The sequence below is a fragment of the Sinocyclocheilus rhinocerous genome, unplaced genomic scaffold, assembly GCF_001515625.1.
Source record: "Sinocyclocheilus rhinocerous isolate Xijiao unplaced genomic scaffold, SAMN03320098_v1.1 scaffold3206, whole genome shotgun sequence".
Taxonomy (NCBI): domain Eukaryota; kingdom Metazoa; phylum Chordata; class Actinopteri; order Cypriniformes; family Cyprinidae; genus Sinocyclocheilus; species Sinocyclocheilus rhinocerous.
Genome location: NW_015626039.1, coordinates 83,404 through 99,804, shown reverse-complemented (window position 1 = coordinate 99,804; position 16,401 = coordinate 83,404). Strand labels below are relative to the sequence as shown.

Here is a 16,401-nt window from a genome sequence, read left to right as displayed (position 1 = left end):
GATGAGCTTTGTAAAAATCGACGTGTTTCAGAAAGGCGGGGCATAGAGGAGAAACAATAATGTACAGTATGTGGAAAATAATGTTTTTTTTTAACCTTAAACCACATAAACACATTTAATTACACCAAATACACACAATAATGTTCTTTTTAGCAACATCATATGACCCCTTTAAAATTCACTGTCGGAAGTAATAGAATGTGTGTGTCTGTGTGTGCGTATATACACATATATGCAGTGCTTACCTAAATTTATTAGAACACTTGTCATAATAAAGAGAGAAAACGAATATTTTAGGAATCTGTCAAAAACTTGTTTAAAACTAAAAAAAATTGTATTGCCATTTATTAGGCAAATAACAAACGGAAACTAAATAGTCTTTGTTCACACATAATAACCAAAAACCTTATATATTTATTTATATATGTTTATATGTTTTGTATGGCCTCCTTTGGCCTTGATAACCGCTTGCAATCTTGCTGGCATTGTTTATCTGTACTTTTCCACATCTGTTGTTATTGACTTCCAAATAGTTTAGTTGTTCCCAAAGACTTGCTATCTATCTTTGAATCCATTAAAGGTGACCTTTTATGTCCATTTTTACAAGATGTAAAATAAGTCTCTGATGTCCCCAGAGTGTGCATGTGAAGTTTTAGCTCAAAATACTCCACAGATATTTTTTATAGCTTGTTGAAATTGCCAATTTTAGGGTATGAGCCAAAATGCTGTCTATTGTCTAATAATGTCTATTGGTGCCTTCACGTGCTATCACAAACTTTATAAGTCCCACTTGTGATTATGAGCTTGACAAATTCAAGCAATCGACTTCACATTGCTTTCATATGCAATTTTTAACTACCACATTCCTATTTATGATCATTCTGGTAGCACATGAAGGCAGCATCAGTGAAGGCAAAGCAAGGCGCTTTAGCTTTAGCTAATTGATCCCTCTTTCAGAAGCAACCTTTGCACAACTCCAGCACTGAACTGACCCTCGTTTGTGAGGCAGTCCGGTGTAAAATGATTGGCACAAACATATAGGACTTTAAAAAAAATTTTCCAGGACATTTCCTTCGAAAATGAAATGTAAACACTGTGTCCTCAGCGGCTCAGATGGAGGGAGTTTATGGAGAGTTCTATGTTCGTTGGTGCATCCTGATACACAACACGTGTAATGCCTCTTTGTAAGTTTGTACTTGTAAGTACCTCACTAGATCTCGCAGCACTGTGCAGTAATCAACCCGAGTAAACCTGTTCCGAGCTGATAAACGGTCTGCGCTAATACATTGGGCATGCGATGGTCACACCAGTGTGACTGCTCACAAAAAAAAAAAATATATACAGATAAAAAAAAAATAATAATAAAAGGTCACAAAATGTGACCATTTGGTCGCAGTCTGGAGCCCTGCATTACAGAAACATAAAAAAACATTAATATTTTGGTATCACCAATACTGTTAGTTTAGGGCAGCTGTGGCACAAAACTTTTATTTGGTGGTGGTCTAAATTTGTTAAGAACAATCGATTAAAAAAATAACTAATTAATCACACAATTTGCATATTAATATATTTTATGTTCTCTTAATTTCACATAAAATCTCAAAAGAAATGTAAAAGCAACATACAAATATTTTTAATAGGGATGCACAATATAACATTAAATGCATAAAATTAAATGCTGTGAAAAAAGTTATTAGTTTATTGTTAATGAAGTAACTAATGATAACAAATAAAACTTTATTGTAAAGTGACTTTTATCTGCCTTTCTCCTCCCTCCATCTCATTTCTGTCTGAATATGGTTCTTTATTGCTTTGATGGTGGCAGTATATCATGATCAACAGCAGTCAAGTTCACCCTCTAAATGGATATCACTGCCAGATGGTTCAGCCTATCTTGTTCCATTGTGTTTCTTAAATATGTATGCAGTCGACGCAAGGCACTAAAGGAACGTTCACAGCTGCAACTACTAACTGGGATTGTCAGTGCTACTTGAAATACTGAATTCAGTGTGGGGAACATGTCAGTATTTAGCAGCTTGAACACACTATGTCAGGAATTACTTATTTCTCCTTCCTTCTGTCCAATAAGATGTTTGCCACCAGGATCTCCTCTGACTGCAATTCTATTTTATAATGTGTGGCAAGAATCTTGAGGGATTCTTCATCAAGAAAGGTGTCTGATGCTGGATGGCAGGCTTGAATGCCCTTCATAACATCTACTCCTACTCCTGAGAAATGGTTGTCTCCTGCATCATTCTGTCAAGGCATAGGTAGGACAATGTACACATGAAGTCATTTAAACTGATTTCTGAGGTTGTCCTACATGCTGTCTCCACCACATAATCATCAAGCCCCTTCTGTTTCCGTCTAAAACCTACAGAAGGTTCTGGAATGTTATTTGCCTCACACAAGGCCTTTGCCGTTGAATATAACTCTGTAGCACTCTGAGATGTGCGTTGTTCTTTAAGAGAGTGGTAGACTGCTGTTTTGTACTGAACTATTTGTCCCAGGTCTACGGTTTCCCTCTGCAGGAATTTGTGGAGGCCATCAGCGATAGAAAGACGTCTATGAAACATCAGCAGCATGTAGACAGTGTTAAAGTTGGAGTCTGGACCAGAGGCCTACAGCCATTGGTGTTGAAATTTTGTCAAGACACTGCAGAATAGAAATTGTCTATTACAGCACTGAAAGACTTCACCTGACATACCCAACGTGTTGTTGACAGCTGTACCAGTTCAGATGATTGTAGTCCAAGCTGTTTTTGAATTTCAGTAAACTTTTGGTGATTAACTAGAGATGAGAATCTCCAGTAAATCAAACAAGTTGGTGGCTTCTGGTATTGCCTTGCATGCATGGCACAGCACAAGATTTAATTGATGTGCATAGCAGTGAAAGGTACACTGCTTCTGGATGACATTCTCTGAAATGGGCATGTATGCCTCCCACAGCTCCACTTATGACTGCAGCGCCGTCATATGCTTGCGGAACACACATAAGATGGTCAATTGTATGTGATTTCAGTGTTTTCTTTATTGCATCAGTGATGGACTGTGCATTAAAAACCAAACAATTTGCTGAAACCAAGGAAACTTTCCTTGATTCTGCCCTTAGGAGTAACGCAACGCACACATACTGCCAGTTGTTCAGAGTGCCTGTCCCGTGCCTCATCTGCCATCAGAGCATACATGTTTGAATTTTTCATTTCTCATTTCTTTTATAATGCTTTCTGTGACGACATCTGGAATACTTGCAATCATTTTATTTTGCTATGAGTGAGACAAGTAGGTAGCATGGGATGGAGCATTGTACCGCTGTAGAAATGGGTCAAACTCTGTAAGAAGTTTCAGGCACTCAAGGAAGTTTCCCTGATTTTGACTCTAGCTCTGTTCATCATGCGTCACAGCAACAACACAATTGAGGTATTCAAGTCTCTCAGTTATTTCTCCTACTCTGGCACTAAGAAGCTGTTCTGTAATATCTCCATGTGGATGGGTTGTTTTGTAGTTCTTCCAACTTGTCATGGAAGCCTTATGAAGGCTACTTTGTTCATGCTCTCCGAATGATTCTAAAGCACTTTTCCAGTTGGAGAAACCTGCACTTGTTAATGTGCCTTTGCTGTTTCAAATATGATGCTTCCGAAAGAGTTGACAAGAAAATCAAAATGCAGAATTTCTGAATACTGAGTACTCAAGCCATTGAAATTTGTCTAGCCAATTCTTATTAAAACTCTCTGCTGTGTTCCAAATTGGGTAAAGGGATACTGCTGAAGCTTCAACTGCTTTGGGCCTGTCTGCAGTGTTCCTAGATCATCCCTTTCACTTTCTGCCCCTTTCTGTGTTTCTGTTCCTAAAGCCTCTTCTTTCCTTGCTGATTCAACTGGGACATGGTAAAATGGCAAGCTTAGCTCTATTATTGTTTTAATAAATCACTTAACAACATGATTTTTTTGAGAATAAATGAAAAAGTGAAGAACTCTTTAACCATTGCTCATGCACATATTCCATTTTGTACAGGCTAGACTATTCTTTCTTTATACATACCATCACATACATAACACACAAACACTTAAAGCCTAGAAAAATTAAAAACGCAGGGCTCTATACCCTTATATGTTTTAAGGAGCATTTGTTCATGCATTTACACTGGACTTACAAATTGCATAAATAACCTTATGAGATGAATGTTTTAAAAATAAAATTTGTTATACAGAAATATGAAATGACAGAAAAAATTAGAATGATTGCCAGTAGGTGGCACTGGCGGCAAGCCACTGTCAGAGGCAGTCATGGCCTAGTAATTAGAGAGTTGGACTTGTAACCCAAAGGTCGTGAGTCCGAGTCTCTGTACTGGCAGGGACTGTAGGTGGGGGAAGTGAATGACCCCCTTAATACCATGACTGACCCTCAATACCACGGCTGAGGTGAGACCCTTGAGCAAGGCACCGAACCCCCAACTGCTCCCTGAGCGCCGCAGCAAAAATTGCCCTGAATTGTTGCCCTGACATGAAGAAAAGTCTGCCACAGACCATGCTAACCAAACTAGTCATAATCACTCTAAATGCGTGTGTGTGTCCTAGGAAGACTGCACTGCACAACCGTTAAATGATCAAAAATACAAATCAGACACATAATTTAAAAACAAATAAGATATATAATATCATGATTTCCAATCTATATTTTTTGCTTCACAGTGGCATGTCTCGGTAACAAATAACATATTTTGACAGATGGTGAGATTGTTACAGCGATAAACATAGTAAGTTACAGATACCTGAAGCAGCTGCATCTTGCCGTTTAAGTGCTGGCTGGGGGTGTTTTACTTCCCTTTTGTTTGTTTTTTTAATTTAGTTTAATTTTTTTGGAATTTTGAAATGTCCACTTTTATTTTCAAATAAATTGATATAGTAAAATACCACTCACCAATGAACCACCTAGCTCCAACAGATCTAATCTCATTGACTGGATCGTATAGACCCTATAACTTTTTATCGATGGTTGGGGCAGTTTACATGTAAGTCAAAAGTAGCTATGAGCCTCAGTGGGCAGTCCTTATCGGGGAGTGAATTAATGACAACGTAAAGTTTACACTGTTCCCTATGAATTTTGGTCTCTCGACTTGCGTCAGAAGCTGAAGTATTGGGTGAAACACCTTTTTCCTAGAAATACTGAAGCCTGATTGAATAACACTATTGTGTTGCAATAGCCAATGGCATTCAAGTACGCAAATGTGGAAGCAGCACCGCCCCCTATATAATGCATTTCTTGGTGCCATTTGCTCAGAATCTTTCTCCTTCATACTACACACTATGGATTCATTGCCGAACAAGTGGATTATTCTTCCCCTTTGAGCATTCCGGTGCGATCAATGATGTAAATTAAGCCTTAAGCAACATCTGCGCAGGACCCATCAAGTTCCCAGACAGACATAAGTCGTGCGTCTTTTGCCTGGGCCGCAACCACGCGGAAGCCGCAATTATCGAGCCCAACTGTCCTCACTGCGAGGAGATGAACCTCGAGGCTCTCCAGACTCGAATAGCCCTCCTGTTCAATGAGCAGTCAATCCTCAGCTCACAGCAGTCCTCTTCCGCGAAGGACAAAGCTGCGTCACCCTGAAGTAGGAACTAATAGGTTTGGTTGTGAGCTTATGTTGCCGCATTGCCCAAGTGCCTCCCTCTCTCCTGGCCCATCCCCCCCAGAGGCGGGCTTCTGTCCCCCTTCTGGCGCCGAGGACCTGGTGTCATTTGGGGCCCCGGATGAGGAACGTGAGGAGGCCATGTCAACTGTGGCATCTTACCCGATTGATTTGGCCACCAGTCCCACGGAGTATTTTCCAGCAATGCATCACAGCGAGGCCGTCCATGTGGATGAGAAATCCGTCCGCATTATATCCAAGGTAGTGGAGGAACTTGAGCTGGAGTGGGCCCCTCCTGCCGAACCAGAACGCGGCAGACTGGACGAGTGGTACCTATAGCCTGGCTGCTGTCGCACTGCGGGCTTCTAAAGGCCAGCCCCCTTTTTTTTCTAAAGTGCACGCAGAAGTATCTAAGATGTGGCATGCCCCGTATTTGGCTTGTGCCCACATCTCTGGAACAGCGCTCCTCAATACAGTTGATGGCGCCGTCGCACAGGAATATTTAAATCTTCACCCTGTGGAGGAAGCGGTGGCTGCCCAGAATTGCTGAAAGTCAAGTCCTCGGTCGTGCACCTCAACAAGGTGTGCCACACTACCGGCAACATAACTGGGAAAGCCTACATAGCGGCTGACCAAGCAGCTTCATCCCTCCACATGATGGCTGTGCTGCAAGGATAAGCGTGGCCCAGATCCAGAAATCTTCAAAGAGCTCCGCAGCGCCACTGATCTCGTGAGCTACTAAATCAACAGCCCAATCCATTAGCCGCACGATGGGTAGCCTTGTTGTGCTGAACCGCCACCTCTGGCTGACACTACTGACATGAAGTATTCAGAGAAGACGGTCCTCCTCAATGCCCTCGTCAACCGGGGATTGGCTTGTTTCTGTGGATCTCAAATACATGTACTTCAGTATCCAGATTGAAGGCAGTTCATCTAGCCCTCGAGCAATTTTACGCTCAAGTTCACCACCAGCATGTTCTCATTCGTTCGGACAACATGGGAGTGGTGACGTACATAAATCGCCAAGCGGGGGATCAACTTGTGCCCCCTCTTGAGGATCGCGACAACTCTCCTGTTGTGGGCAGATCAACATATTCTATCTATTCGAGCTGTCCCTGGCCATTTGAACTGTGGAGTGGACATGCTGTCGAGAGAGGGAATACTCCAAGGAGAATGGAGGTAACACCCTCAAACAGTGAGTATGATTTGGAACCCATTCGGGCCAGCAGAGGTGGACCTCTTTGCATCGGCAGAGAACACTCACTGCCCGTTATTCTTTTCCCTAATGGAACAATTCACCCTGGGAGTGGATGTACTCACTCACCACTGGCCGAGAGCGTGCAATTCTGTCAGGACCACTATCGTCAAAGATGATTGACAATTAGGAGGGTAATTAGCTATTGAGCAATGCGAAAACTGCTGATAATACTGAGGGACCTTATATATGAATGCTTAGATAGGTGTTGTATTCCCATAGGTAGATGGGGATCAGCTGAAAGTCAGCTGATGCGAGCTTGACTAATGTGACCTGCCAGAACTAACGCTACACTTGATATATGTGTTTCCACCAGTAAAACTCCTTATCAAGTGCTGTGCAAGATCAGGGAGGAGAAGGAAACAGTGCTGCTGGTCGCGCCAAAATGGTCCACGCAGCCCTGGTTTCCAGAATTGCTAGAACTGCTGACGGGGCCACCTTGGACATTCCAGTTGAGGAAGGACCTCCTATTTCAAGCAAAAGGCTCAATCTGGCATCCCAATCTGGAGCAAAGGGATTTGCACGTCTGGCCACTTAGCGGAGCTCGCTAGTAGCTACACTCCTTCAGCGCGTGCTGAATACTATTGCTGAAGCGAGAGCCCCTTCTACTAGGCACCTGTATGCTCATGAATGGAGGGTCTTTGAGAACCGGTGCTATTCTAGGACAGAAGACCCGGCGAATTGCCCGGTTGCAGTTATTCTTTCCTATTTGCAAGAGTGCATGGATGGTGGAAGCGCACCTACGACGCTCAAGGTTTACGTCGCCGCTATATCAGCATTCCATAAGGAGATTGACAGGCGACCGGTTGGCAGGAATGATCTAGTGGTCTGGGGAGGGGATGAGACGGATGAACCTCTCTCGCCCACCCACTATCCTCACTTGGGATCTAGCTTTAGTTCTAAAGGCTTTGTCGTGTCCACCGTTTGAGCCGCTACAGTCGACTCCATTAAAAATGCTCTCTTATAAGATGGCACTTTTGCTAGTGCTCGCTTCAGTGAAGCGCGTGAGTGACATGTATGCTCTTTCAGTCAACAACTCCTGCATGGATTTTGGCCCCAGTGACTGCAAGGTTGTTCTCAAACCGAGGGAGGGTATGTCCCTAAGGTGCTCTCAACAGCGTTCAGAGCCCAGGTTATAACTCTTGTCAGCGTTCGCCCCAAATGATGTTGCGACGGGGGAATATTTTTTAGAGGGGGACAACCCTCAGATGGGGGGTCCTGACCCCCCTGCAATTTATGCCCCTGGTCTGACCAACCTGACAGAGCTTGAGAGGTGAAGAGGTGGGGAGAAAAATGGCAGATAATTGCCAAATGCAGATGAGCAAATCTTGTTGCATCATACCCAAAAATACTTTAAAAGTTAAAAGGCTGTAAATATGCTTCAACTAAGTACTGATGCAATGTACTTATTTTAGTTTTTTTATTTTTAATAAATTTAAAAAGTTGTCACAAATCTTTTGTTATTATGGAGTGTGGAGTGTAGATTAATGTGAAAAAAAAATTATTTACAGCAGTTTAACATAAGGCAGCAACATAACAAAATGTGAAAAAAAATGAAGGGGTACGAATAAATTCGCAAGACATATGTATACAGTTAGTCAATGGAAAGTTCGCACAAAAATGAAAATGATCATTTAATGAATTTGTGATTATATAAAAAAAGCACAGATTTCAGGAAAAGTTATTTCTGCAACGAGTCTCAGTAAATGCTTTTTCTGAGTTCTGAAAGTTACAGTATGTTTTCATTGAACATCAAGTAAGGGATAATGTACATTCAGCCGGTTGTTATCACAGAATAACCCCCGACAGGGTGAGCAGGACCCCGACACGAAGCTTATTACAGATGCTTGCCTCATAAGTAAATAATTAGACATGAAATATTAAATATTAAATATTTGAACACAAAGCTTCTGTGAAGACAGCAGTTGCTAGCAAGCGGAGTTGAAATATTTGAGTTGAAATATTTGAACAAAGCTTCCGTGAAGACAGCAGTTGCTAGCAAGCAGCAAGTTCAAACTAAACGGACATTTAGGGGATACGGTGCAGTCATACCACTTATTACACAACATTTCACCACATAAATAATTATGGCGGTAAAATATATTGATTTAAGATGAAAATGTTTTAAAATCTTACCAGTTTGTTAGTTATCTTATAATCCATTACAGTGAACAAAACAATCGTCGCAAAATGGCAGCAGTTGCAAAACGAGAGAGTGAGTTCACGATACCTGTATGACGTAATTAAATAATTGTACACATAATATTGAATTGAGTTTTAATATTTTATTAGCTAACCAAACGCAAAACTTCCACCAAGAAAAACTGTTCATAGCAAGAGCATAGAGCCGACTTCAGTTACCCGGATGAGCCTGTTATTAGCTTTTACCGGTTGTTATCGAGGGATAACATACCTCGGTATGTCGCGACTGACCATTCAGAATCAGTTATTCCACAGAGCAGTGTAATAAGCTCTTTTATTTCAGAGATCAAAGAAAAGTCGGTGAAAAGATCAAAGGCCACAAATTCTATAAACTTTAAACAACAACAGTATGAAAACAATAGGCTGAGATGAACTTTCAGCATGAACATTTTCCCGTTTCAATTATTCATTTTTAATGTGAGATGTTCCCTCTCAGGTCAGCGTGATTCTCTCAAGTTCCTCTTGGATGAGATTCCCTGGATCCGCCGTCTCATCAGTGGAGTTCTGCTACTTACTGCGGTCATTCTGGGTTTATTGCTGGTATTTGGAAGAATCTGAGTCATCACGTGAAAAGTAATGAAGGTGTTAAAGTTTCAGACATTTCCAAGCAAACAGATGATTTTGTGAGCTGTAAAAATGTACAAGCAAGTTCAACAAAATATGATATATATATATAATATATATCTTCAGATGCCTCTAATCTAATCTAATATTAGATTCAGTTATTTCACTTTAATGCAATGAAAATGACCTGTTTATTGCCTTGCCGTTAAACTGAAATCACTGAACCTAAACATAGGAGCCTGATAAAAATGATAATTTTTGAAGAAAATTTCAGAAGCTTTTGCATCTGTAGTCTTCAGACAATTTGAGTTGAATTACTGAAATAAATGAACTTTTCCACGACATTCTAATTTATTGAGATGCACCTGTATATACATACACATTGTTTTGGATTGGATTTGCATTGGAGCTCTACTGTTTATTTACAGTATTCAATACTATTCAATACTTTAAAATGTTATAAAAATCTTACAATTCTATATATTCTAAAAATATACTATATCTTGAACTTTTTTTTTGTTTTTTTTGAACGTTTGCAGAAACCCTGCATTATAAACAATTTCAGAAAAAAAGCTCTGGCAGGATTTTAATAACTAACCCTGGCCTTGGATTAAAACATGTGACTGATTTATTTATTTTTTTTATAAAATGACCTGGACATTGTTTGCTGAAATCATTGTGACATTACCAGGGTTTCTGTAGGTTTTATAAAGGTAAATTTAAGACCAAGTAAAGTTCACGAGTTTGCTCTGCAGATAATAAAGCGGGATAAATGGTATGCGTATTTGGCATAATGAATGATGATAATGAATTGGCCGGGTTAATTATCTGTACGAGCTCCAACTTTGTTAATAAAACATCATAAAATTTAAGTAATAAATTGAAGGGAACAAAATACATCAATATTTTCTGAAGCACAATGAATTGCATTAGCAACATTTCAAAGATTTAAAATGCAACTTCCAGCTGATCTCCATTACTAAAATAATTATAAAAATTAACTCTCAAATACTAGAATATGGAAATAATTTTACTGAACCTTGTAATCACACTGTAAAAACTGTTCTTCCTCTGTATTATTGTCTTGTTTTCCAGTGCAAATGTCTAAAGATGGGCTTATGTCTAATGGGCTCAGAAAAAAATCATCTTAATTCAAAGGCAAACCAAGTTTTCATTCCCCATTGAAAGATAGATATTTGCTCTTGATTTAAGAATAAAAACTTAGTTTTGTTCAATTTTTCAAGACTTCATTTTACATTTGCATCCCAAGTAAATGTATCCTGATTTAAGGATGTTTAGATATTTATATTGGAAAACATAAATATAGAAAATATATATATATATATATATATATTTTTTTTTTTTTTTGCAGTGCATGCAAATCTTAATGCCATGACTTCATGCATTTAAGACTCTGCTCTGATTTAAGGCCTTAATTTGTAGAAGGGTGAATTAAGACCTGCAGAAACCCTAACTATATAAAGATCCAGATGACAGCTGCGGTGCACGATATTATTGCTAAAACTGAAAAGAATATGCAGATAATTTTTTTGTTTGTTTGATTGCAGTTTGTATGATGTGCTTTAGAATTTAATTCTCGAACTGATGACCTAAAATAAGTTAAGTATTTTTACAAAGCTACTTAACCTTCTTGTGAATTGAAAGCAAACAGAAATTACTTTTTAATTTGTCATTTTTCTAAAGAGTATATGTGAAACTGACCGTACACAATAAAGAGCATCATTTTCCAGTGACATGATTTTCCATTTATTCTGTTTCATCACAAAAACATGTTCTCTGCCAGCAACAGAACAGAAGACTTCCTAAGTAGATGTAATGGACTGGGGGCCGGTAAAACTTTAGAACTTTATAAAGATAAAAGAGTTTTAAAGCATGCCTGAAACATTTACAAGAGCAGACAAAGTTTAAAACAATGGAGCCATTCGAAACAAATGCATCAAACACAAATCTTCATGGTCCAAACCTAGTCAACTACATAGTCATCAAGGCCATCAGTTTACCAAATCAAGTGGGGAAAAGGTTGAAAAAAAAAAAAATACCAAAATTACAAAAATACTTACAGATATGCCATATAAAGATGATATTGCTTTAATGGACAACATGAGAAATGAAATCAGGCTAATGTGTCAGAGTGTGTTGTGCGCTGGCATCATGTGCTGGTGGCCGCTGTGAACACAGGGCCTGTATGAACACTGTCGCCTGCCACCTCTCCCATGGCCTGCAGTGCAACCGTGGCTGCCATCGCCTTGGCGTGTTTCTTATTGGGACTGGCAGTCTGAGGCTGATAATCACATCCGTTCACCACCACCTGTTCACACAGACACATCTGACTGACACAAAACTATGTATTTGGGGCTGAATGCACAATCTCTGATTCAAAACTATTATTTAGTGAAACCAGTATGTAATACTTTCAGTCAAGATATAAATAAGATATAAAAACCCTATATAAATAATTGTATTAAATACATATTTTTATTTTACAGCACAATAGTATTATTACTTATTAAGATACTAAGAATATATATATATATATACACACACACAGTACTGTGCAAAAGTCTTAGGCCATTAGTATTTTCACCAACAAAAAAAATGGTTTTAAACCAAGTATTACTATATGTTGCTTTAGTGTGTCAGTAGGAAATAACAGTTTACTTTTCCAAACATTCCTTTTGCCATTAATTGTAATAATCCAGTGATATTTTTGTATGCACAAGGAGTCTGACAACAACCAGTGCTCCACACAGAGATCTGGGGCCTCATTTATAAAATGTTGCGTATAAACAGTCCTAAAATTGTTGGAAGATCATTTCTCAAAAGTGCGTAAGTGCGATTCAGAGAAAACGAACGTGCGCACAAAAACACGTGCGTACGCCTCTCTTCCAGATGTGACATTTATAAATCGCAAATGATCTTGAAATTGTGCGCAGCTGACTGGTGTCAGATCTCCGCCTTGTAAACACCCCCTAATTAATATCATTACCATATAAAAGAGCACACGCCAATATCTGAATTTCGATGCTTGAGAATGACAAGCACAAAGAAAAAAAAAAACTTTACGGAGTCTGAAATTAAACTTTTATTCAGCAAGTATGCATTAAATTGATCAAAATGGACAGTACAGATGTTTGTATGTAATGTTTTTAAAAAGATTTATTTCTTACATAAATGTGTTTATTTAATACATTTTCTATTCATTAAGGCGCCCCCTAATTAATATCATTACCATATAAAAGAGCACACGCCAATATCCGAATTTCTATGCTTGAGAATGAAGAGCACAAAGAAAAAAAAAAACTTTACTGAGTCTGAAATTGAGGTCCTGCTGGCGGAGGAAGAGGCTCGTGCGGGGACGCTTTTTATTTAATAATGTGTAATTATTCTGTGGACAAACAATGTGTGTGTGGTTATATATATATTTTTTATTGACTATTATCAATATTACTACTTCTATAAACAACAGAAATAATAATAATAATAATAATAATAGTAATTATAAAATTATTTTACAAGAGAACTTGCGAAGTCTTGATTTACTACTAATGCGTAAAATAGAAAAGAAATAATATAAATATATAATATAATATAATATAAATAAACGCATCTCCGACACTGTGCGTACGCACATTTTATAAATGAGGCCCCAGATCTCATCATCATCCAGTCTGTCTGGGATTACATGAAGAAACAGGAAAAACTGAGACAGACTAAATCCAGAGGAACTGTGGCAACATCTCAAAGATGCTACAAGAAACCTTCCTGTAAAGCTACCTGAAAAACTATGCACAAGTGCACCTAGCAAAAAAGTTGTTTTAAATGCAAGATGGGAGTTTTTCGACATACACTAACTGTCACGAACTGGAAAAAACAGAGTTCATGCAGAGCTAGACAAGACGAGCGTTTGAGGTTAAAAAGTATATAAATTGTAGATTTTTTTTTAGAAAATAACCGATCGCTTCGCTAGATAAGACCCTTCTTCCTTGGCTGGGATCGTTTAGAGTCCTTTGATGCTGCATTTAAACTGCATTTTGGAAGTTCAAACTTGGGGGCACCATAGAAGTCCATTATATGGAGAGAAATCCTGAAATGTTTTCCTCAAAACACAATTTCTTTACGACTGAAGAAAGAAAGACATGAACATCTTGGATGACAAGGGGGTGAGTACATTATCTGTACATTTTTGTTCTGGAAGTGAACTACTCCTTTAAATAATACAAAAAATTAATAATCCATTTTATATAATAAAAATGATATTGAACAGGATAAAAACTGGGGGAATATGGCCTATGATAACTTGAGAGGAAAGAAATTAAGTCAAAGAATATAGAATACCCAAGACGTGTCACTTGTATAGTTTTGAATGGGGAAAATGCAACGCTCAATATGGCAACTTTATCAAACGAAGCCCCGCCTTCTGAGTAGAAGAGCCAATCGTTTATTGGTAAAGACAGTGCGTTATTGCAGCTACCGTTAGAAGTCCCGGTTTCTATAGAAACAGTCAGCGTTCTGAGACGTGTGCTTAGGACTGTGCATGTGCATTGGCTGGTCTAGTCTGAAAAATAAGCTTTTTTTTTTTTAAACACTATTTGAGCAAATGAAACAACATTTACGAGACCGTTTTTGTCATATTTGTCAGATAGCAGCTGCACTTGCATGCCCGAGAGGCGTTTCAAAGATGGCCGCCCGAGTGAAATGACTTGCCTTAAAGAGACTTTGATTAAGTTCACTTTATGGTTACTGAAAATAGTTTGAGCCGATTCTTGTAAAGAAAAAACGCAAGTGTGAACACCCAACTTTTTCAAGTTCTTCCTATCCGTTCACCCCCAAAAGGATAGTTGACACTCAAAATAGTATTCAGTAAAAAGACATTTTAAAAATTATTTTCTATGCAGATTCAATCATTGTAGAATGATTGTTTTTCATAACACAGAAAAACTAAATTTTGCAATGTCTTTCTTTTTTTAATTTATCAATATTGTGCAGCCCTAGTTTCGATTATATTATTGTGATGTCTAAATTCACAACTCATTTGAAACTACTGGTTTTATATTTAATGCGTTTTACATTATTTTACTTTTAAAATAGTATAAGAATTATATTTAAAATAATCATTTTAAAACTAAGCACAAACCTTGAAGAGAAAGTTCTTGCGGTGGTCGGGTCCGCTGTGGTGAACCAACACAAACTCCGGCTGTGGCCACTTCTTCTTATTGCACATTTCCATCAGAGCAGATACCGGATGCTTCCCTGCAGAATAAACATCATATCCAAATTCCTATAAACCCGGTGGATTGTACATTTGCAAGAGGATTTAGGATCATCAACCAGTTAGTTCCCTCCGACTTCAGCATCTGATTTAACCATGTAAAGCCTGACGTATGAATTAATAGTCATAAACAGTTTGCTGATCTTTCAGACAAAATATTATTTAAAAAATCTAAAGAAAAAAGTTTGCATACGTGTTTTTGTTTGAGTATCATATTTGATCCATCAGGCTTTTATGGTTCATATAGTCTGATATGGTAAGAATATGGATGGGAATAAAAACAGCAGTTTTATTCAGAGGCGCTAACAAAACCAATAAATGCAATTTGCTGCAGATGCTGATATTTACATGGACAAAATGTAAGATGAAATTCTGATGCTTGTAATGTAAATCAATGAGAACTTAATAACAGTATAGCAGATACTTATATTAAATGATATAAATATCAGTCATCATTCTATATCTCCAAGTAATATGTCTTAGTAAGATGCTTAGTTTAATTATCAAAACATAATGCAATGCAATGCAATGCAATCATGATTGAGAGATAATAAATGTTCTTTAAAAGATTTAGATGTTTTAGAGCAGAGGTTCTGGAGGGCCGGTGTCCTGCAGATTTTAGCTCCAACTTGCCTCAACACACCTGCCTGGAAGTTTCTAGGATGCCTAGTAAGACCTTAGTTAGCTGGTTAAGTGTGTTTAATTAGGGTTGGAGCTACACTCTGCAGGACCGTGGCCCTCCAGGACCCAGTTTGGAGACCCCTGTTTTAGAGGCTTGAGAAGATCATTCCTCCACTGAGGAACAGTGAAAGTACAGGTTCTGGAAAAAAATTCCTTAGAAGCCCGATGATCATATTTAATACTCACATTTGAACATGATTTTCTAAAAAATGATGTACCAAACACCCACCTAGAAGATCCTTCATCACAACAATGTTGCCAGATTTCTGGGTTTTTTCTCCTTCTGCTACAAGTCCTGTATGGACAGAAACATCCAGCACTATGATCTCAGTCATGATAATATGGCTCAATGATTTCTGCACAGCCTCTTCTTACCCTTGCGGTCCGTTTTGAAGTCGATAATGATGGGCTCCACTGTTCCTTCTCTGTGCTTCCCCAAACCCTCCCCTGAATGCCATCCCATCTTCCTCATCAATAACTCCCCCATCCCACCTGAGACCGGCGCCGCCCGCAGGAACTGGTCCTGAATGGAACGGGACAGATTCAGACAGAGAGAGAGAGGCAAACGAAGAGAAACGGGAAGCAGTGAGAGATACACTAATTCAGAGCAGCAAGGTCATGTCACTTCAACTGGAGCTGTGTTTGAATTAAAATATTAGATATAATAGCCTTCTGAGATTCTATTTAACTATTTTAAGAATATGTGAAATGTTTAAATGTAGAATCCTTTATTTCTCATTTCTCACCTGCAGCAGATGTAAATGCCTAAATAAGTAGA

The 16,401-nt window shown here is 38.6% G+C and overlaps 2 protein-coding genes across 3 annotated transcripts in view; one reads left to right on the top strand and one right to left on the bottom strand.

Annotated features, from left to right (window-relative positions):
• LOC107709360 (uncharacterized) overlaps nucleotides 1–5,612 on the top strand; it is a 21,033-nt gene extending 15,421 nt beyond the window's left edge. Inside the window, exon 5 of the mRNA XM_016513822.1 lies at nucleotides 5,401–5,612. Within this exon, the coding sequence (XP_016369308.1) occupies nucleotides 5,401–5,612 (212 nt within the window). The remainder of the gene's footprint in view (nucleotides 1–5,400) is intronic.
• A 5,897-nt stretch (nucleotides 5,613–11,509) lies between these two features.
• Nucleotides 11,510–16,401, bottom strand: part of LOC107709257 (protein SON-like) — an 18,416-nt gene continuing 13,524 nt past the window's right edge. The window contains exons 10-13 of one of the 2 annotated variants that reach the window (XM_016513698.1): nucleotides 15,999–16,146; nucleotides 15,853–15,918; nucleotides 14,808–14,923; nucleotides 11,510–11,981 (exon numbers count right to left, since the gene is read on the bottom strand). In XM_016513698.1, coding sequence (XP_016369184.1) covers nucleotides 11,823–11,981; nucleotides 14,808–14,923; nucleotides 15,853–15,918; nucleotides 15,999–16,146 — 489 coding nt within the window. In that variant the 3' untranslated portion in view covers nucleotides 11,510–11,822. Of the gene's footprint in view, nucleotides 11,982–14,807; nucleotides 14,924–15,852; nucleotides 15,919–15,998; nucleotides 16,147–16,401 lie in introns of those variants that run through there. The other variant, XR_001636475.1, reaches the window with a different exon arrangement.